This window comes from Coturnix japonica, chromosome 16, assembly GCF_054131305.1.
Source record: "Coturnix japonica strain WE chromosome 16, WE-NBRP24, whole genome shotgun sequence".
Lineage (NCBI taxonomy): Eukaryota > Metazoa > Chordata > Aves > Galliformes > Phasianidae > Coturnix > Coturnix japonica.
Window position 1 is genome coordinate 15,562,741 of NC_140678.1, and position 21,592 is coordinate 15,584,332.

Genomic DNA, 21,592 nt, shown 5'->3' on the forward strand with positions numbered 1-21,592 from the left:
CTTTATATTGCACATCTTTACTTCCATATTCCTTGCTCTCGGATTTCTGGTTATATACTGCTGGTTAAATGCTGCTAGCATTCTTCTTCTTGATATTTCTCTGGCTTGAATAACTTCTGCCATTACAGAATCAGTCTTGTCTGGAATAGAGGAGTCCTATTTCTATGATTTCACTATGTGTCTTTATGAAAGAAACATGTACCAGTCTTCAATTTGTTTTTGTTTCAATCTATATAGGACTTTCAGGACCCATTCCCAGATACAAATATTTGAGATTTTCAGTTCTGAATATCCTGTCTCAAAATACCCTGCAATATTAACTTAAAATTCCGTGCTTCAGTAGGAAGCCTCATAAATACCTGAATTAACTGAATACTTATAGAATGCTGATACATGCAAAACTCATCCTATGAATTACACAAATGTTACCTAAAAGTGATCCTCACATGGTGCTTTCCCAGATTTTTACATGTATGTTACCAGTGCATCCAATGATGTGATTTACGTTGGAATGGTTTTATTGGTCAGTTTTTGCAACTTTGGTCTTTTTTCTTGATCAAAGAATTTCCATTCTTCTCCACTAGAAAACAGACACATGAAGACTGCTTCAGTGTCCTAAAGATGTATTGAATCGAGCTAACACAGTATTTTCTGGGTAAACTAAGCACGTGAAAAGTGATCTTGCTTTTTTATTTAAAATTAGACAAATGCTCATGAGCTCTGGGTCTGCTTCCAAGTTGAAGAGAAATAGTTTTATTGATTTTAGTGCTCTCGATAAATTAGGAACGTGCTGAGAAAAATGCTCCGCTCCCATGAGTTTGGAATTTATTTTCAAACTGAAGGGAATGTTTGCTGTGTTTACTGTGGTATTCAGGCACTGGGTTCCTTTCATCTTTCTCAAGATGCAGCTATATACAACTAGAGGATGCAAAGACTGTGAAGCATTTGTTGCTTTGTTTGTTTTGTTTTTGCATATACTGAAGGTTTTATTTCATCACCCACTTTCATGGAAGAATAATTCAGAATTAGTTCAAAGTAAAGGAGGCCTGAACTCCTTCCTTCCTCTAGCTCAGCAGAAACCAACATTTTTGGAAGATTTGCAGAGGAAGGAGCGCAATGAAAAATGATCCCACTGAGTCTGGAGTCCAACCTGTCATTGATGCAATCCACACAAAAAATCAAAGCCAACCTTCCACAGACATTCTTTGACTGAGATGAGCACCACATGCAGATTGAGGAGCAGACCTCGGTGATTACATTGCTCTGGTTGTGATAAAAGAAGGCAGCACTGGGAGGGATTCCCTCTGCTGGTCCTGGGGGGCCACAGTGATTCTTAGAAGGTCATCCTGCCTCTCTGGTCTGGGCTTGAGAGTGAAGGAGAGCAGTGTTGTGTAGATGAGCAAATCTATCTCATTTACCATTTCATGTTTTGAGAATGAATGAAAACAACTGAAAATCTGTCTCCACAACATTCTCATATAAATTATTTATATCAGGATTGTTTTCAGCCCATAGAGACTGCAAAGCAGTAAAGGTTCATCCGATCCCACAGGGATGGGCTGGCTGCTCTGATGGGGCACTGCCTGGGCTCAGCTCCATGCTCCCCCAGCAGCCCGTGCAGGCAGGCAGCAGCCAGTGCCTGCAGTCCATGCAGCCCCAGCACAGCACAGCCGGCGCACAGAAGGCTCAGCAGGTGCCGTTTCCCCCTCCTCCTCCTCCCAGCTCAGCACCCCGCAGTTGTCTCCACCAACTCTCCCGTGCAGCGTTAATGTGAGGGAAAACTGTGGCATCACCATGGTGCAACTCTGACTTCCCCTCATCCCTGATCAGTTCTCAGACAGGTGTCAAAAGAAACATGATTTCAGGAAAAAAGGGCATTAAGATGTCAGTATAGAGACAAACTCAACTTAGACTGTGAGCACATCTGTATATTCTTGATTATCTTTTTAAGAAAACTAAAAGAAATATTCCTGAGTGCTCCACTGGAAATAGTCAGCAAATAAGATTCAGTGTTCATGGAAGAAACCTCTATTATCTCTGAAACAAGTTAGCATAGCACGGGCAGTCAGCAGCCAGTGCTGCATTTACACACTTAGAATGAGAAAAGGAAAACCTGAAATTTCACACAGCATTGAAAAGAAAACTATTTTTGATATCTTAAGGCAGATGCTGGGTCGTGGTCTGATGTGTTGTGGTTCAGAAATAAAATAGGTCTTTAAAAGGAACAACAGCTCTCTTTTCTCTGGAGGAGAAGTTCAGTGAATCCTTTCAATTTCCAAAGGCGTAGAGGTCAGACTGCCCCGTGCCCTCACTGTGTGCTTTCTGCATGAGGCTGAGATGACTTGTGTGATCTCATAGGCATGGGCTGCTTTAAAGACTGCTTTATGCAGTACATTCTGCCTGAAAAAGCAAACTTACTTTTAGTATTCCTTCACACATGATTTTGCACAGATGGCTTCCCAGGGAGTTGAACTCAGCCTGCACTGTGAATGGTTTGAAAAATGTCTATTATTTAAAAGTTTCATTGTTAGAACTAAACCCGAACTGTTAAGAAGGAGCCTCAGCCACAACCAAGAACAAGTTCAAACTCAACAAAAAGAATTGCTGGCCATCTCTCCCGTTCTTGTCTTTTAAAGCTACAATAACAACAGAAAAACAATAAAACACTTTCCAAGCTTGGGAGCACTTTAGCATCAGTCTTGCTGACAGGAGCACCTTCCTCAATTATATTTTCATCATCAGAGAAACTATGAGCCCACTGTAACTGGATAAAAGCCCTTCAAAATGAGAGCTTCCTTCAGTGTCTCACTCCCAATCAGAGGTGCTTCCACGTGGCAGCCTCCAGACCTCACAGTTTATAACAACACAATGACACTTAATGACATTTCTCATCGCATTTCTGTCTCACATGGGGAGTGCACCACTGGAGGGGATGCACTAGGCCATGTGTGAACTGACTGGAGAAGAACTGGAAATACGTCATCACTGTTTTGTTTAGAAAAGTACTTCTGACAAAAAATCACAGGTTTTTTGTGACTTCATAGAAAGATTTATTTCAAAAATATGAAGTAAGACCTGCATAAAAACTTGAACAAGATAAGCATGATTTTCAGGTTAGTGAAAATCAAGCACATTAATAGACAGCTCCTGGTTTCTGCATACAGAGCTGATTTTCTCTCCGTTGTCTCACTTGAGGGAAATTGAGCAATAAATGATGGGAACCAGTGGAGAGCATCCTCCTTCCAGGGCTGCAAACTACATTTGTCTCAGTTGTGCACACAGTCTGCATTCACACTGTGGTGAGTGCTCACCTGTGAGTGTGCAGTTCAAGTGCTTGTCCGGATTTATTTCTTGGTTGTTAATGAGTATTCAGTTTAGTTGTTTACCTGAAATGCAAAAAGTAGAGATTGGAAGTTTATTGTCATGTGCAAAATTATTGAGGGTGCACTGGATAGATGCATAATGCAAGGGGCTTTGACTGGTTTGCCTACAGAGGAACCCACATTGGTGATTCTCTGAGCAGCAGCAGCAAAGCCTCACATGTGGAGGCTGACCAGATTGCAGAAGGGGAACAGGATACAAACAGTTTGAGGAGCTGCTTCACTGACATTTCCAACACTGTTTTGGTAAAGGCCTTCGCTAAGCACAGTGACCTGAGATAAGCACAGAGTCAAGTTTAACATGCCTGAGAGGAGGATCTGGAGAGGAGGATGTCAGAAGTGCTCCAGTGTTACCATGATGACTGGCTTCCCACTTGCCCCCCATTGTAGTTGCACTGCTTGGCACTGGAAGGCACCAGCCTGGAGCTCCGGCTGCAAGGCTCCGCCAAATGCAGGAAACAACAGACACCCAGAGACTGGTGAAGTACAGAAATCTGAATGCTGAATTCAGATTCAGGAAAGAATAGGTCCTGTTTCACTGGGTTACACAGCTTCTGTTGGTTAATAATATTTATTGATATCCTTGTTACCGGAAACAGAGAAGAAGAGCGATTATCTTCTGTGGAGAAACCTACACTAGGGAACCTGCTGTAGCAGGGGATTTGGTCTAGGGGATCTCGTGAGGTTCAAATGACTTCCAACCCTGTTGATCTGGGATCTCCCCTGGCTTCAGGAGGTGACTCTGGCCTTACCTCCCAGAAGTCAATACAGCCATGGCTGGGAGCCTTGTGCTGCAGGCAGCAAGGTATGCAGGTGAAGCACAGCTGGTCTGACAGCTGCCATCACGCTCCTGTCCTACAGGGCTGTCTCCTTACCTACCAGACCACTCTGTGCCTGCAGGGCTGCCTTGGTTCAACACCCACAGGCTCCCAGCCAAGCCTTTCTCTGTTGGCCTTTGAGAAATATTCCTGCCTCGTGCACATGTGATTTTGCAACATGGGGTAGACAGCAGTTGCTCCTGCTGTTTTCTCTAAAGCATAAGCTCACCCAAAGGAGCCAGAGCCCATGCAGCTGAAGAGGCTGCTGCACATGTGGGCATCCTAATCATCATTGTTAGAGCCCCTTTGAGCTGCTTGGATCGAGCCATCTGGCCTTTTGCTCAGAGGACGTTCAGACCACTGGTGGCTGAGGGAGCAATCAGCAAAGGGCTGTGTGATGTCAGGTGCTGAGACTTTGACATGACCGGCACTGATCTTCAGCTTTGTTCCCTCTGTGGCATTTCAGCACTAAAATGAGTTTCTGCATATGCTGCAAATTCTTATGTTTCCTCAGGAGCAGTAGTTTTGATTTTCCTTTTCTGTCCAAATGATTTTCCAGGGACAGTGTGTTTGGAACATAACCTGTGGGGTGGCACATGAGGAGCACAGCATCCATGGGAAATACCACCCCATTTTATTTTAAAGAAAGGCCCGGGCAGCTCCCACCTGCTTAGTAAAGAGCGTCCCCAGGAGCTCTGTCCAGAGATATGCCTCCAAATTGAGGCAGTGCCGTGGCTCAGTGGCCATGTGCCCACCCTGGGCAGCTGAGAAGGGTGGAGTCGGGCAGCCCATTTGTGACATCAGCAGGAATGCATTGCATCACAACGCAGGGGATGGGTTTAGGGCCACAGGCAGGCAGCGCTGCTGCATTTTTGACCTGGGCCAATGGTGAGTGCAGCAGCAGGGGAAGGTCGGGCTGGACGAGGGATGTGGTGCAAACACCGGCCCCTGTGGGAGCACCACGGGCAGTGCTTGGAACTGTCCCTGCCAGCACTGGCCTCAGTCCCTGCTGCCACCCAGCTCCCTCGTACCCACTGCTCCTACCTGAGCACAGGGCCATGCGGCTCCTGGCCCCGCTCCCTCCCAGCCCCACTGAGCCCCTCTCTCCCATCTCTTGCAGATCATGGCTTTGGTGTTTGTTCTCGCATTGTTGGTGCGGGCGCTAAGTGTCAGTGTCAATACTGATGTGCTCATGCTCGAGAACGTGCAGCGGCGCGAGGTTGATCTGCAAAAGCACATGATACCTCCGCAGCACGAGATTGAGCAGAGGAATGAGCAGCAGAGCTGGGTGGACATGTCATCTCTGCTCTTTGCTCTGCTGGATTACTGGAAGATCTGGTTCAATGTGGGGCTGATTCTGTTGCTCCTTTGGAACATGGTGCAGTCCATACAAATGAGCCAGCATGATGAAAGCAGCAGTGAAAATGACAGCTCCAGTGGCGAGGAGGAGGCATCGGGGGCGGAGCAAGAGGAAGAGGAAGAGGTGGAAGAGGTTGAACAGGAGGAACATCAGGAGGAACAGGTGGAACAGCAGGTGCAGGAGGAAGAGGAACAGGTGGAACAGGAGGAACAGCAGGTGCAGGAGGAACAGGAACGGGTGCAGGAGGAACAGGTGGAACAGGAGGAACAGCAGGTGCAGGAGGAGCAGGTGGAACAGGGCGGACAGCAGGAGCAGGTAGAACAGCAGGAGCAGGTGGAATTGGTGGAAAAGGAGGAACAGGAAGAAGAGGAGGATGACGAGGAAGAAGACTTCAAAGATTCAGCACTGACAAAATTTCTCACAAGGCGTGCCCTGGAAAAGGTGGAAGGAAGGGCCACCAGGTGCCCTATAGTGGAGGAGCTGATGGACCAGCTCGTGCAGACCTTCAGATTCATCTGGTCCAACAGCTTCTTCCCGGTGCTGCAGCCCGCCATTGGGGTGGGCAGTGCCTTTGAAGGCTGGAGTCCCCGGGAGTGGGACAATGTGTACTGCCTGCTCGTGCCCATAGAGCCTCCCCCCGGGCACACCTTCCTCCTGGAGCTGGGAGATGAAGGGCACGGGCTGGCAAGGAACTCCCGCGTCCGCGTGGAGCTTCAGTGCATGTGCCAAAGGGAGAAGCAGCTGGGGAATGTGCTGTGCTTCCTCCACCACCATGAGGAAGAGCTGAGCCAAAATCAGGACCCCAGCCTGCTACAGACTCTCTGCACTGACTCCTACCTGGATGTGGAGAGAACTGTCACCTGGTTCACCGCACAGGTGGCAGCAATCTGGAAGACCACCCACCACGCGCACGCCTACAACCTGAAGGTGCTGCCTTCCAGACGCTCCTGCAAGCTCCAGCTGACAGAAGCCTACAGCGGGGAAAAAGTCCTCGTCGAGCTGCTGTTCGGGGTGCAGCAAGAATACTCGGACATCTACCTGACCAGCCAGAACACAGACGCCGGCTTTACGCCCAGCACAACATGGCCACAGAGCTGTGCTGTGGCAGAAAAGAAGTTCTTCCAGCACACGGCCAGGAGTACCGGACAGGACAGCTCCCACCTGCACTGCCTGACGTTGCTTGCCAGCATCTTAGTGGGCATGGGCTTTTCCACCTATGTCATCAAGACTCTTGTCCTCCACACTTTGGCCATCATCCCTTTGAAGAAGTGGCGCAGGAAGTATTTCCTGAATCGGATGGAGAATCTCCTGCGGTACCTGCGCTTCTGCCTGGATGAGAAATGCCTGAACCACTTCTTCCTTGGCAGCAAGTCGGTGCACAGCACGATTGTCCTGCCGCAGTCCTTCCGATCCGCCAAGCCGCTCAACCTCTTCCAGCACCTGGAGGAGGACCCGGACGCCCACTCCATAGCGCTGCGTGAGTTCAGGGAGCTGAAAGATCGCTACATCAGACTGCTGCTGTTCGGACGCTGAGAGAGACCTTTGTCCGAACCCTTCTCTTGTTTTGGCTGCAAGCTCACATCCTGTGAGCAATAAGACTCTGAGACCTATTTAGGAGGCCAGAGGTGGCTGTTTCCTTGTGGCAGTCAGTGTCACGTTGGAGAGAGCTTACCAGTGGAAGATCCGGCCTGTGACCAAATGACTCCATCTTGGTATGGGAGATCTGGGGATGGAACCATTGTATCTTGTGAAGGCAAGATGCAAACAGATGCTTCCCTGCTCCCTCTGACGACCATCTCTACTGAAGATCAACATCTGAACTACGAGTCATGCTGGAAACCCAGTGGTGACTAATTCTCTCTTGCTTTCTACAAAGACTCTTTGCTTTTATTTCCTATCTCTTTTCTATCACCCGACTTCCCTTCCCCATTTCCCTAAACAACAACAACTTTTAATAAACTCTTATAAACTATATATCCTGTTGTGTCTCAATCTCGCCGTCGTGTGTACGTATATTGAAAGAATATAGAGGCCACTAAGATGGTCAGGGTGCTGGAGCAGCTCTCCTGTGAGAAATGGTTGAGGGAACTGGGCTTGTTTAGCTTAGAGAAGGCTCTGGGGAGAGCTCGTTGTGGCCTTGCAGTACTTCAAGGGAGCGTATACAGAGGAGGAATTGCTGTGTCACGGTGTTATCTAGATCAATCTATGTCTGTGACGGGGAGGGGCAGTAGGCTCCTGTTCCCCCTGGCTCCCAGCGTATAGGAAGGGAAAATAAGAAAGGGGTAGGGAGATGGGAGCTGGACTCAAGGAAACAAATAGAGAAGTGGCAACGATCTAAGGAGGAAAACTTACTATTTTACTAATTACAATCTAATGGAAATTGAGGCTAATAAGCCAAGTAAAATAAAAGGGAAAGAGAGAGAGAGGTTTTCCGAAGACCGAGAAGCCTACTTTGAAACTGAAGGTGCCACGGCTTGGAAGCACACCCAGACTCGCTACCAGGCAGTTTGAGAGAGAGACAGCATCACTTCTGTGATGTGTTTCCCTCTCTGACTGTGAGACCCTCTGGGACATGTAGTTGTTCTCTGTGCTCTATATGATGTTATGATGTGGAATACCAATAGAAAAATGTACAAAACCATGACATTGTGAGGGTGGGCAGTGATAGGACAAGGGGGAATGGCTTTAAATTCAGACAGGGAAAGTTTAGGTTGGATCTTAGGAGGAAGTTTTTCACTCAGAGGCTGGTGACACACTGGAACGGGTTGCCCAAGGAGGCTGTGGATGCCCCATCCCTGCAGGCATTCAAGGCCAGGCTGGATGTGGCTCTGGGCAGCCTGGGCTTCTGGTTGGTGACCCTGCACACAGCAGGGGGTTGGGACTGGATGAGCACTGTGGACCTTTGCAACCCCGGCCATTTCATGATTGTATGATGGGTGACATAAATCGCTGTCTGATTATTGTTGCAATATGCTTCTTTTCATGTGCTCTTAACCAAATACTGCTGGTGTTGCCCTGGGTGTCCTGTTTGGGGTCGTATCCTGGTAGATGCTTTACGAATACAAATGGTGCATAAAGGCCTGTATAGTTCATTAGGACCAGATCTCATGTCCATCGATAGCAGTATTATATAGAAATAATATACCTTTACATATATAAAAATGATAGACCTTTCAGAAGGGTATATAAATGCAGCACAGTGGACAAACATATATTACTCTGTCCACCTGTTTGACAAAAATGTATATATTATTTTATACCCTGAAGCAGGGGTTTTAATATTCCTTCAACAATATTTTGATATAATCATCAGTGACTATAACTGCTCTGCTCTGGATCTTCTTGTCATCTTTCTAAATGTCTGCTCCATTTTTTCATCATGTTGGACCAAAAATATAGCGTGGTGATGAACTACACAGGTCTGTTTTGTGCTGTAGATGCTTAGCCCTGGAAGTTTATCAGTAAATAAGAGAGATGAAAAATCCACTTTAGAGAGAGGATTAGGTAAAAAATTCAGCTTCTTGAAAGTAATCTGAGAGGTACTACTGACGTATTCGCCAATTAACCTGACTTATCCCAGGACTTCAACTGTCCCGGGGAGAGAGACACAAACATGGATGCCATCATGTCTTCTCTCAATATATTGCTCTGTCACACACCTTATATGCCATCCTAAATCCTGCGCAGACACGTACACCCGCTACGCAAAACCCAATGCACGCAAGAGAACCTATACACACACCTACCTAAACCCGCAGCCCACTAACTCTTAACCTACAGGCCTAACTCAGCTATTCTAGAACACTCCATCTACTCAGAACTACTGTATGCACTCATAAATCCTCGCAAAGACAACTTAGCACCCCAACATACTACAGAACTCTGTGATCAGTGGGAGGTTGGCACAGGTTTGCTGTTAAAAATGGCACTTTCTGCCCTTCTGTGTCCATGGGCTCCTGAAGGATTTGTAAATCCTTGTGCTAAAGGTGGATGAGGCTTGCACATCTCCTGCCACCTGATTATTACCTGTGCAGATGGAACATATCTCTGGGTTCTGCCTGCAGGTAGCAAGGACAGAGCAATCCCACATGGACAGGGACTTGCCAAGGTATAGCTGAAAGCAGGTGGTAGATAAGATGAATTGCCTTCCAGCAATTTGCAACCAGAACGAGGAGAAATTTCATATGATAGTGAGCTGCAGTTCCTGCTATCAAACCTGACCTGGTGCTAAGCCTTCTAACAGCTATTGTCTCGGACCATTTAGAAGAGAGAGTCCCATTCAGCATTTCCTGTCCCTGCTGTTACCTGGAGGTTTTTTGCTGTGCTCTCACTGCTCCTTTCCATGCTGATCTTTGGGATGCTGCATTGCTGCAGCATCACTGAGGAGCAGTTAGAGAATCACAGAATCATCATCATAGACTCATAGGATGGCTGGGGCTGAACAGTACCACAATGATCATCTAATTCCATCGCTGGTGGCACCGCAAAGATGAAAGGAAGAGGCTTTGTGTTATAGGAGCATTGCCATGCAGTGCTGATTGCCTATAGGGTTTCAAGCAAGGAAACACCAAAATAATAGATCAGAGCACCCATGATTTTGTGTTGTGTTCACGACAGTATTTGGCCCCTTATTTGCTATGGTGAGTTTCATTTGCTGGAAACCTTCATCTCTCTTTTAAATGATCATTCTTTGGTTTGAATCAAGCTTTAAATGGGAGTCAGTGAATGCGCTCCTGGATTTCTGTATGTGTTTGCCCGGTGGGATAGGTTGTAGTTAAGTGAAATGCATGGTGTAAGCAAAGAGAAATTGCTGTATGCAAACCATAATTTTTGCGTACTTACTGTTTGGAGTGCTGATGAAAGGGATGTATCACAGCATTTTTATCATGTCGGCTGCTCTCCCTGTCTCACTGCCTGAAGGGTGGCAAAGGGCCCCTTTCATCTGGAGGATTATGAGGCCATCATGGTAAACAGCAACACCTGGTTGGGTTGACCTTGTTGGAGCTTTCATCTTTTGTTCGAAGTTTTGAAGTGTTCCTTGTGGTTCTTTTGTTCCCCGAGTCATGACTTGATGTTTAGCGAGATCAGGGAGGAGCAGCTTCTTGCTGGAGTCATTAATGTGGATGGGGAGGGGAGAAGACAGTGGCCAGCTGAGTGCTTCCAGAGTCCCAAGGTTGGGGATGGCCCTACAGGTTTGGAGCTCAGTTCTGGCTGCACAGAGGGTGCCTGGATCTCTGCTTCTGCTGCTTTCACCCCAACAAATGCTCCTTAAGAATGAAATGCAACATGCCGCTTGGCTTCATACCTCTTAATCCCAGAACAGGAGTCCATCCACAAGCGGATGAGAGAAACTGACAACAAAGGACTTAGCAAAGAGACACTGACAGAGTCAGTGGGCAGTGCTGCCAGTTTCTGCCTGCACTTGTAACCAACCACCCAGCCTTGCCACCATCACACTGGCTTCCTGAGCTCATTCATTTACTCTGGGGGGTGCCTGCAGGGCCTGGAGCGTGCAGGAGTGGAACGGGAGGCTGTCCATGAGGCACTGTGCTCGGGGGGATTTCCCTGGCTGGACCATTGCATGTTCTCTGCCTTGCAGCCTCTGAATGCAGACAGAGCCGGATCCTGGTGGGCGAATGCCAAAGAAATCTCTTAGTTGGTAGCCGAGTCTCATACTTGCCTTTATGATATTCTTTTAACATCAAAGTAAGATTCATATATAAAGCAGAGCACCCAAGAATATATCTCTAGTAATGGTGACAGTGAAATGTCATTTTTGGATGGAATGTTTTTATTTCCCTTCCTTTTTAGTCTCACCTTTTTTAGTTTTCTATCCACTGATTTTGCCCAGAATTTCCAACCTGTGGAAATATATTCCCGTGTTTATTTAGCACTGCTGCTTTTCCTGCGCTAGCAGTATGGATTTAGACATTGGCTCATCCTTTATGCAGTTCAGAGAATGACTTCAGGAAAAGTCCTAATCCAGCAAAGGTGGATTCTTCAATAAGGAAAAATACAGCTCAGATTGCAAGAATAAAGATGGAATGGGTCTTTGCTGTGTTCTGCCTCTTCCAAGCATGTAAGATTTTTCACTCAGGGGTGGTGACCCCAGCACTTGCTCTTGTTGAACCTCATCCCATTGGCCCCAGCCTATTGATCAGCCTGTCCTGGTCTCTCTGTGGGGCCTGTTTACCCTAAGGCAGATCAGCACTTCCTAACAACTTGCTGTCATGTGCAAAATTATTGAGGGTGCACTGGATAGATGCATAATGCAAGGGGCTTTGACTGGTTTGCCCACAGAGGAACCCACATTGGTGATTCTCTGAGCAGCAGCAGCAAAGCCTCACATGTGGAGGCTGACCAGATTGCAGAAGGGGAACAGGATACAAACAGTTTGAGGAGCTGCTTCACTGACATTTCCAACACTGTTTTGGTAAAGGCCTTCGCTAAGCACAGTGACCTGAGATAAGCACAGAGTCAAGTTTAACATGCCTGAGAGGAGGATCTGGAGAGGAGGATGTCAGAAGTGCTCCAGTGTTACCATGATGACTGGCTTCCCACTTGCCCCCCATTGTAGTTGCACTGCTTGGCACTGGAAGGCACCAGCCTGGAGCTCCGGCTGCAAGGCTCCGCCAAATGCAGGAAACAACAGACACCCAGAGACTGGTGAAGTACAGAAATCTGAATGCTGAATTCGGATTCAGGAAAGAATAGGTCCTGTTTCACTGGGTTACACAGCTTCTGTTGGTTAATAATATTTATTGATATCCTTGTTACCGGAAACAGAGAAGAAGAGCGATTATCTTCTGTGGAGAAACCTACACTAGGGAACCTGCTGTAGCAGGGGATTTGGTCTAGGGGATCTCGTGAGGTTCAAATGACTTCCAACCCTGTTGATCTGGGATCTCCCCTGGCTTCAGGAGGTGACTCTGGCCTTACCTCCCAGAAGTCAATACAGCCATGGCTGGGAGCCTTGTGCTGCAGGCAGCAAGGTATGCAGGTGAAGCACAGCTGGTCTGACAGCTGCCATCACGCTCCTGTCCTACAGGGCTGTCTCCTTACCTACCAGACCACTCTGTGCCTGCAGGGCTGCCTTGGTTCAACACCCACAGGTTCCCAGCCAAGCCTTTCTCTGTTGGCCTTTGAGAAATATTCCTGCCTCGTGCACATGTGATTTTGCAACATGGGGTAGACAGCAGTTGCTCCTGCTGTTTTCTCTACAGCATAAGCTCACCCAAAGGAGCCAGAGCCCATGCAGCTGAAGAGGCTGCTGCACATGTGGGCATCCTAATCATCATTGTTAGAGCCCCTTTGAGCTGCTTGGATCGAGCCATCTGGCCTTTTGCTCAGAGGACGTTCAGACCACTGGTGGCTGAGGGAGCAATCAGCAAAGGGCTGTGTGATGTCAGGTGCTGAGACTTTGACATGACCGGCACTGATCTTCAGCTTTGTTCCCTCTGTGGCATTTCAGCACTAAAATGAGTTTCTGCATATGCTGCAAATTCTTATGTTTCCTCAGGAGCAGTAGTTTTGATTTTCCTTTTCTGTCCAAATGATTTTCCAGGGACAGTGTGTTTGGAACATAACCTGTGGGGTGGCACATGAGGAGCACAGCATCCATGGGAAATACCACCCCATTTTATTTTAAAGAAAGGCCCGGGCAGCTCCCACCTGCTTAGTAAAGAGCGTCCCCAGGAGCTCTGTCCAGAGATATGCCTCCAAATTGAGGCAGTGCCGTGGCTCAGTGGCCATGTGCCCACCCTGGGCAGCTGAGAAGGGTGGAGTCGGGCAGCCCATTTGTGACATCAGCAGGAATGCATTGCATCACAACGCAGGGGATGGGTTTAGGGCCACAGGCAGGCAGCGCTGCTGCATTTTTGACCTGGGCCAATGGTGAGTGCAGCAGCAGGGGAAGGTCGGGCTGGACGAGGGATGTGGTGCAAACACCGGCCCCTATGGGAGCACCACGGGCAGTGCTTGGAACTGTCCCTGCCAGCACTGGCCTCGGTCCCTGCTGCCACCCAGCTCCCTCGTACCCACTGCTCCTACCTGAGCACAGGGCCATGCGGCTCCTGGCCCCGCTCCCTCCCAGCCCCACTGAGCCCCTCTCTCCCATCTCTTGCAGATCATGGCTTTGGTGTTTGTTCTCGCATTGTTGGTGCGGGCGCTAAGTGTCAGTGTCAATACTGATGTGCTCATGCTCGAGAACGTGCAGCGGCGCGAGGTTGATCTGCAAAAGCACATGATACCTCCGCAGCACGAGATTGAGCAGAGGAATGAGCAGCAGAGCTGGGTGGACATGTCATCTCTGCTCTTTGCTCTGCTGGATTACTGGAAGATCTGGTTCAATGTGGGGCTGATTCTGTTGCTCCTTTGGAACATGGTGCAGTCCATACAAATGAGCCAGCATGATGAAAGCAGCAGTGAAAATGACAGCTCCAGTGGCGAGGAGGAGGCATCGGGGGCGGAGCAAGAGGAAGAGGAAGAGGTGGAAGAGGTTGAACAGGAGGAACATCAGGAGGAACAGGTGGAACAGCAGGTGCAGGAGGAAGAGGAACAGGTGGAACAGGAGGAACAGCAGGTGCAGGAGGAACAGGAACGGGTGCAGGAGGAACAGGTGGAACAGGAGGAACAGCAGGTGCAGGAGGAGCAGGTGGAACAGGGCGGACAGCAGGAGCAGGTAGAACAGCAGGAGCAGGTGGAATTGGTGGAAAAGGAGGAACAGGAAGAAGAGGAGGATGACGAGGAAGAAGACTTCAAAGATTCAGCACTGACAAAATTTCTCACAAGGCGTGCCCTGGAAAAGGTGGAAGGAAGGGCCACCAGGTGCCCTATAGTGGAGGAGCTGATGGACCAGCTCGTGCAGACCTTCAGATTCATCTGGTCCAACAGCTTCTTCCCGGTGCTGCAGCCCGCCATTGGGGTGGGCAGTGCCTTTGAAGGCTGGAGTCCCCGGGAGTGGGACAATGTGTACTGCCTGCTCGTGCCCATAGAGCCTCCCCCCGGGCACACCTTCCTCCTGGAGCTGGGAGATGAAGGGCACGGGCTGGCAAGGAACTCCCGCGTCCGCGTGGAGCTTCAGTGCATGTGCCAAAGGGAGAAGCAGCTGGGGAATGTGCTGTGCTTCCTCCACCACCATGAGGAAGAGCTGAGCCAAAATCAGGACCCCAGCCTGCTACAGACTCTCTGCACTGACTCCTACCTGGATGTGGAGAGAACTGTCACCTGGTTCACCGCACAGGTGGCAGCAATCTGGAAGACCACCCACCACGCGCACGCCTACAACCTGAAGGTGCTGCCTTCCAGACGCTCCTGCAAGCTCCAGCTGACAGAAGCCTACAGCGGGGAAAAAGTCCTCGTCGAGCTGCTGTTCGGGGTGCAGCAAGAATACTCGGACATCTACCTGACCAGCCAGAACACAGACGCCGGCTTTACGCCCAGCACAACATGGCCACAGAGCTGTGCTGTGGCAGAAAAGAAGTTCTTCCAGCACACGGCCAGGAGTACCGGACAGGACAGCTCCCACCTGCACTGCCTGACGTTGCTTGCCAGCATCTTAGTGGGCATGGGCTTTTCCACCTATGTCATCAAGACTCTTGTCCTCCACACTTTGGCCATCATCCCTTTGAAGAAGTGGCGCAGGAAGTATTTCCTGAATCGGATGGAGAATCTCCTGCGGTACCTGCGCTTCTGCCTGGATGAGAAATGCCTGAACCACTTCTTCCTTGGCAGCAAGTCGGTGCACAGCACGATTGTCCTGCCGCAGTCCTTCCGATCCGCCAAGCCGCTCAACCTCTTCCAGCACCTGGAGGAGGACCCGGACGCCCACTCCATAGCGCTGCGTGAGTTCAGGGAGCTGAGAGATCGCTACATCAGACTGCTGCTGTTCGGACGCTGAGAGAGACCTTTGTCCGAACCCTTCTCTTGTTTTGGCTGCAAGCTCACATCCTGTGAGCAATAAGACTCTGAGACCTATTTAGGAGGCCAGAGGTGGCTGTTTCCTTGTGGCAGTCAGTGTCACGTTGGAGAGAGCTTACCAGTGGAAGATCCGGCCTGTGACCAAATGACTCCATCTTGGTATGGGAGATCTGGGGATGGAACCATTGTATCTTGTGAAGGCAAGATGCAAACAGATGCTTCCCTGCTCCCTCTGACGACCATCTCTACTGAAGATCAACATCTGAACTACGAGTCATGCTGGAAACCCAGTGGTGACTAATTCTCTCTTGCTTTCTACAAAGACTCTTTGCTTTTATTTCCTATCTCTTTTCTATCACCCGACTTCCCTTCCCCATTTCCCTAAACAACAACAACTTTTAATAAACTCTTATAAACTATATATCCTGTTGTGTCTCAATCTCGCCGTCGTGTGTACGTATATTGAAAGAATATAGAGGCCACTAAGATGGTCGGGGTGCTGGAGCAGCTCTCCTGTGAGAAATGGTTGAGGGAACTGGGCTTGTTTAGCTTAGAGAAGGCTCTGGGGAGATCTCGTTGTGGCCTTGCAGTACTTGAAGGGAGCGTATACAGAGGAGGAATTGCTGTGTCACGGTGTTATCTAGATCAATCTATGTCTGTGACGGGGAGGGGCAGTAGGCTCCTGTTCCCCCTGGCTCCCAGCGCATAGGAAGGGAAAATAAGAAAGGGGTAGGGAGATGGGAGCTGGACTCAAGGAAACAAACAGAGAAGTGGCAACGATCTAAGGAGGAAAACTTATTATTTTACTAATTACAATCTAATGGAAATTGAGGCTAATAAGCCAAGTAAAATAAAAGGGAAAGAGAGAGAGAGGTTTTCCGAAGACCGAGAAGCCTACTTTGAAACTGAAGGTGCCACGGCTTGGAAGCACACCCAGACTCGCTACCAGGCAGTTTGAGAGAGAGACAGCATCACTTCCGTGATGTGTTTCCCTCTCTGACTGTGAGACCCTCTGGGACATGTAGTTGTTCTCTGTGCTCTATATGATGTTATGATGTGGAATACCAATAGAAAAATGTACAAAACCATGACATTGTGAGGGTGGGCAGTGATAGGACAAGGGGGAATGGCTTTAAATTCAGACAGGGAAAGTTTAGGTTGGATCTTAGGAGGAAGTTTTTCACTCAGAGGCTGGTGACGCACTGGAACGGGTTGCCCAAGGAGGCTGTGGATGCCCCATCCCTGCAGGCATTCAAGGCCAGGCTGGATGTGGCTCTGGGCAGCCTGGGCTTCTGGTTGGTGACCCTGCACACAGCAGGGGGTTGGGACTGGATGAGCACTGTGGACCTTTGCAACCCCGGCCATTTCATGATTGTATGATGGGTGACATAAATCGCTGTCTGATTATTGTTGCAATATGCTTCTTTTCATGTGCTCTTAACCAAATACTGCTGGTGTTGCCCTGGGTGTCCTGTTTGGGGTCGTATCCTGGTAGATGCTTTACGAATACAAATGGTGCATAAAGGCCTGTATAGTTCATTAGGACCAGATCTCATGTCCATCGATAGCAGTATTATATAGAAATAATATACCTTTACATATATAAAAATGATAGACCTTTCAGAAGGGTATATAAATGCAGCACAGTGGACAAACATATATTACTCTGTCCACCTGTTTGACAAAAATGTATATATTATTTTATACCCTGAAGCAGGGGTTTTAATATTCCTTCAACAATATTTTGATATAATCATCAATGACTATAACTGCTCTGCTCTGGATCTTCTTGTCATCTTTCTAAATGTCTGCTCCATTTTTTCATCATGTTGGACCAAAAATATAGCGTGGTGATGAACTACACAGGTCTGTTTTGTGCTGTAGATGCTTAGCCCTGGAAGTTTATCAGTAAATAAGAGAGATGAAAAATCCACTTTAGAGAGAGGATTAGGTAAAAAATTCAGCTTCTTGAAAGTAATCTGAGAGGTACTACTGACGTATTCGCCAATTAACCTGACTTATCCCAGGACTTCAACTGTCCCGGGGAGAGAGACACAAACATGGATGCCATCATGTCTACTCTCAATATATTGCTCTGTCACACACCTTATATGCCATCCTAAATCCCGCGCAGACACGTACACCCGCTACGCAAAACCCGATGCACGCGAGAGAACCTATACACACACCTACCTAAACCCGCAGCTCACTAACTCTTAACCTACAGGCCTAACTCAGCTATTCTAGAACACTCCATCTACTCAGAACTACTGTATGCACTCATAAATCCTCGCAAAGACAACTTAGCACCCCAACATACTACAGAACTCTGTGATCAGTGGGAGGTTGGCACAGGTTTGCTGTTAAAAATGGCACTTTCTGCCCTTCTGTGTCCATGGGCTCCTGAAGGATTTGTAAATCCTTGTGCTAAAGGTGGATGAGGCTTGCACATCTCCTGCCACCTGATTATTACCTGTGCAGATGGAACATATCTCTGGGTTCTGCCTGCAGGTAGCAAGGACAGAGCAATCCCACATGGACAGGGACTTGCCAAGGTATAGCTGAAAGCAGGTGGTAGATAAGATGAATTGCCTTTCAGCAATTTGCAACCAGAACGAGGAGAAATTTCATATGATAGTGAGCTGCAGTTCCTGCTATCAAACCTGACCTGGTGCTAAGCCTTCTAACAGCTATTGTCTCGGACCATTTAGAAGAGAGAGTCCCATTCAGCATTTCCTGTCCCTGCTGTTACCTGGAGGTTTTTTGCTGTGCTCTCACTGCTCCTTTCCATGCTGATCTTTGGGATGCTGCATTGCTGCAGCATCACTGAGGAGCAGTTAGAGAATCACAGAATCATCATCATAGACTCATAGGATGGCTGGGGCTGAACAGTACCACAATGATCATCTAATTCCATCGCTGGTGGCACCGCAAAGATGAAAGGAAGAGGCTTTGTGTTATAGGAGCATTGCCATGCAGTGCTGATTGCCTATAGGGTTTCAAGCAAGGAAACACCAAAATAATAGATCAGAGCACCCATGATTTTGTGTTGTGTTCACGACAGTATTTGGCCCCTTATTTGCTATGGTGAGTTTCATTTGCTGGAAACCTTCATCTCTCTTTTAAATGATCATTCTTTGGTTTGAATCAAGCTTTAAATGGGAGTCAGTGAATGCGCTCCTGGATTTCTGTATGTGTTTGCCCGGTGGGATAGGTTGTAGTTAAGTGAAATGCATGGTGTAAGCAAAGAGAAATTGCTGTATGCAAACCATAATTTTTGCGTACTTACTGTTTGGAGTGCTGATGAAAGGGATGTATCACAGCATTTTTATCATGTCGGCTGCTCTCCCTGTCTCACTGCCTGAAGGGTGGCAAAGGGCCCCTTTCATCTGGAGGATTATGAGGCCATCATGGTAAACAGCAACACCTGGTTGGGTTGACCTTGTTGGAGCTTTCATCTTTTGTTCGAAGTTTTGAAGTGTTCCTTGTGGTTCTTTTGTTCCCCGAGTCATGACTTGATGTTTAGCGAGATCAGGGAGGAGCAGCTTCTTGCTGGAGTCATTAATGTGGATGGGGAGGGGAGAAGACAGTGGCCAGCTGAGTGCTTCCAGAGTCCCAAGGTTGGGGATGGCCCTACAGGTTTGGAGCTCAGTTCTGGCTGCACAGAGGGTGCCTGGATCTCTGCTTCTGCTGCTTTCACCCCAACAAATGCTCCTTAAGAATGAAATGCAACATGCCACTTGGCTTCATACCTCTTAATCCCAGAACAGGAGTCCATCCACAAGCGGATGAGAGAAACTGACAACAAAGGACTTAGCAAAGAGACACTGACAGAGTCAGTGGGCAGTGCTGCCAGTTTCTGCCTGCACTTGTAACCAACCACCCAGCCTTGCCACCATCACACTGGCTTCCTGAGCTCATTCATTTACTCTGGGGGGTGCCTGCAGGGCCTGGAGCGTGCAGGAGTGGAACGGGAGGCTGTCCATGAGGCACTGTGCTCGGGGGGATTTCCCTGGCTGGACCATTGCATGTTCTCTGCCTTGCAGCCTCTGAATGCAGACAGAGCCGGATCCTGGTGGGCGAATGCCAAAGAAATCTCTTAGTTGGTAGCCGAGTCTCATACTTGCCTTTATGATATTCTTTTAACATCAAAGTAAGATTCATATATAAAGCAGAGCACCCAAGAATATATCTCTAGTAATGGTGACAGTGAAATGTCATTTTTGGATGGAATGTTTTTATTTCCCTTCCTTTTTAGTCTCACCTTTTTTAGTTTTCTATCCACTGATTTTGCCCAGAATTTCCAACCTGTGGAAATATATTCCCGTGTTTATTTAGCACTGCTGCTTTTCCTGCGCTAGCAGTATGGATTTAGACATTGGCTCATCCTTTATGCAGTTCAGAGAATGACTTCAGGAAAAGTCCTAATCCAGCAAAGGTGGATTCTTCAATAAGGAAAAATACAGCTCAGATTGCAAGAATAAAGATGGAATGGGTCTTTGCTGTGTTCTGCCTCTTCCAAGCATGTAAGATTTTTCACTCAGGGGTGGTGACCCCAGCACTTGCTCTTGTTGAACCTCATCCCATTGGCCCCAGCCTATTGATCAGCCTGTCCTGGTCTCTCTGTGGGGCCTGTTTACCCTAAGGCAGATCAGCACTTCCTAACAACTTGCTGTCATGTGCAAAATTATTGAGGGTGCACTGGATAGATGCATAATGCAAGGGGCTTTGACTGGTTTGCCCACAGAGGAACCCACATTGGTGATTCTCTGAGCAGCAGCAGCAAAGCCTCACATGTGGAGGCTGACCAGATTGCAGAAGGGGAACAGGATACAAACAGTTTGAGGAGCTGCTTCACTGACATTTCCAACACTGTTTTGGTAAAGGCCTTCGCTAAGCACAGTGACCTGAGATAAGCACAGAGTCAAGTTTAACATGCCTGAGAGGAGGATCTGGAGAGGAGGATGTCAGAAGTGCTCCAGTGTTACCATGATGACTGGCTTCCCACTTGCCCCCCATTGTAGTTGCACTGCTTGGCACTGGAAGGCACCAGCCTGGAGCTCCGGCTGCAAGGCTCCGCCAAATGCAGGAAACAACAGACACCCAGAGACTGGTGAAGTACAGAAATCTGAATGCTGAATTCGGATTCAGGAAAGAATAGGTCCTGTTTCACTGGGTTACACAGCTTCTGTTGGTTAATAATATTTATTGATATCCTTGTTACCGGAAACAGAGAAGAAGAGCGATTATCTTCTGTGGAGAAACCTACACTAGGGAACCTGCTGTAGCAGGGGATTTGGTCTAGGGGATCTCGTGAGGTTCAAATGACTTCCAACCCTGTTGATCTGGGATCTCCCCTGGCTTCAGGAGGTGACTCTGGCCTTACCTCCCAGAAGTCAATACAGCCATGGCTGGGAGCCTTGTGCTGCAGGCAGCAAGGTATGCAGGTGAAGCACAGCTGGTCTGACAGCTGCCATCACGCTCCTGTCCTACAGGGCTGTCTCCTTACCTACCAGACCACTCTGTGCCTGCAGGGCTGCCTTGGTTCAACACCCACAGGTTCCCAGCCAAGCCTTTCTCTGTTGGCCTTTGAGAAATATTCCTGCCTCGTGCACATGTGATTTTGCAACATGGGGTAGACAGCAGTTGCTCCTGCTGTTTTCTCTACAGCATAAGCTCACCCAAAGGAGCCAGAGCCCATGCAGCTGAAGAGGCTGCTGCACATGTGGGCATCCTAATCATCATTGTTAGAGCCCCTTTGAGCTGCTTGGATCGAGCCATCTGGCCTTTTGCTCAGAGGACGTTCAGACCACTGGTGGCTGAGGGAGCAATCAGCAAAGGGCTGTGTGATGTCAGGTGCTGAGACTTTGACATGACCGGCACTGATCTTCAGCTTTGTTCCCTCTGTGGCATTTCAGCACTAAAATGAGTTTCTGCATATGCTGCAAATTCTTATGTTTCCTCAGGAGCAGTAGTTTTGATTTTCCTTTTCTGTCCAAATGATTTTCCAGGGACAGTGTGTTTGGAACATAACCTGTGGGGTGGCACATGAGGAGCACAGCATCCATGGGAAATACCACCCCATTTTATTTTAAAGAAAGGCCCGGGCAGCTCCC

General features: G+C 48.3%; 1 protein-coding gene and 1 long non-coding RNA gene across 2 annotated transcripts; one reads left to right on the top strand and one right to left on the bottom strand.

Moving 5' to 3' along the window:
- Window positions 1-2,131: 2,131 nt before the first annotated feature.
- Window positions 2,132-4,930, bottom strand: LOC146758288 (uncharacterized). The gene is made up of 3 exons (XR_014934910.1): window positions 4,865-4,930; window positions 3,312-3,386; window positions 2,132-2,400 (listed from the first exon to the last, which is right to left on the bottom strand). It is a non-coding gene; the product is annotated as an uncharacterized LOC146758288 (long non-coding RNA).
- Window positions 4,931-14,318: 9,388 nt separating this feature from the next.
- Window positions 14,319-15,474, top strand: LOC146758289 (inositol 1,4,5-trisphosphate receptor-interacting protein-like 1). Its single transcript, XM_085517264.1, has one exon. The coding sequence runs from the start codon at window positions 14,407-14,409 to the stop codon at window positions 15,454-15,456; it is 1,050 nt and encodes a 349-aa protein (XP_085373390.1). The 5' UTR covers window positions 14,319-14,406; the 3' UTR covers window positions 15,457-15,474.
- The last annotated feature ends 6,118 nt before the right edge of the window (window positions 15,475-21,592 follow it).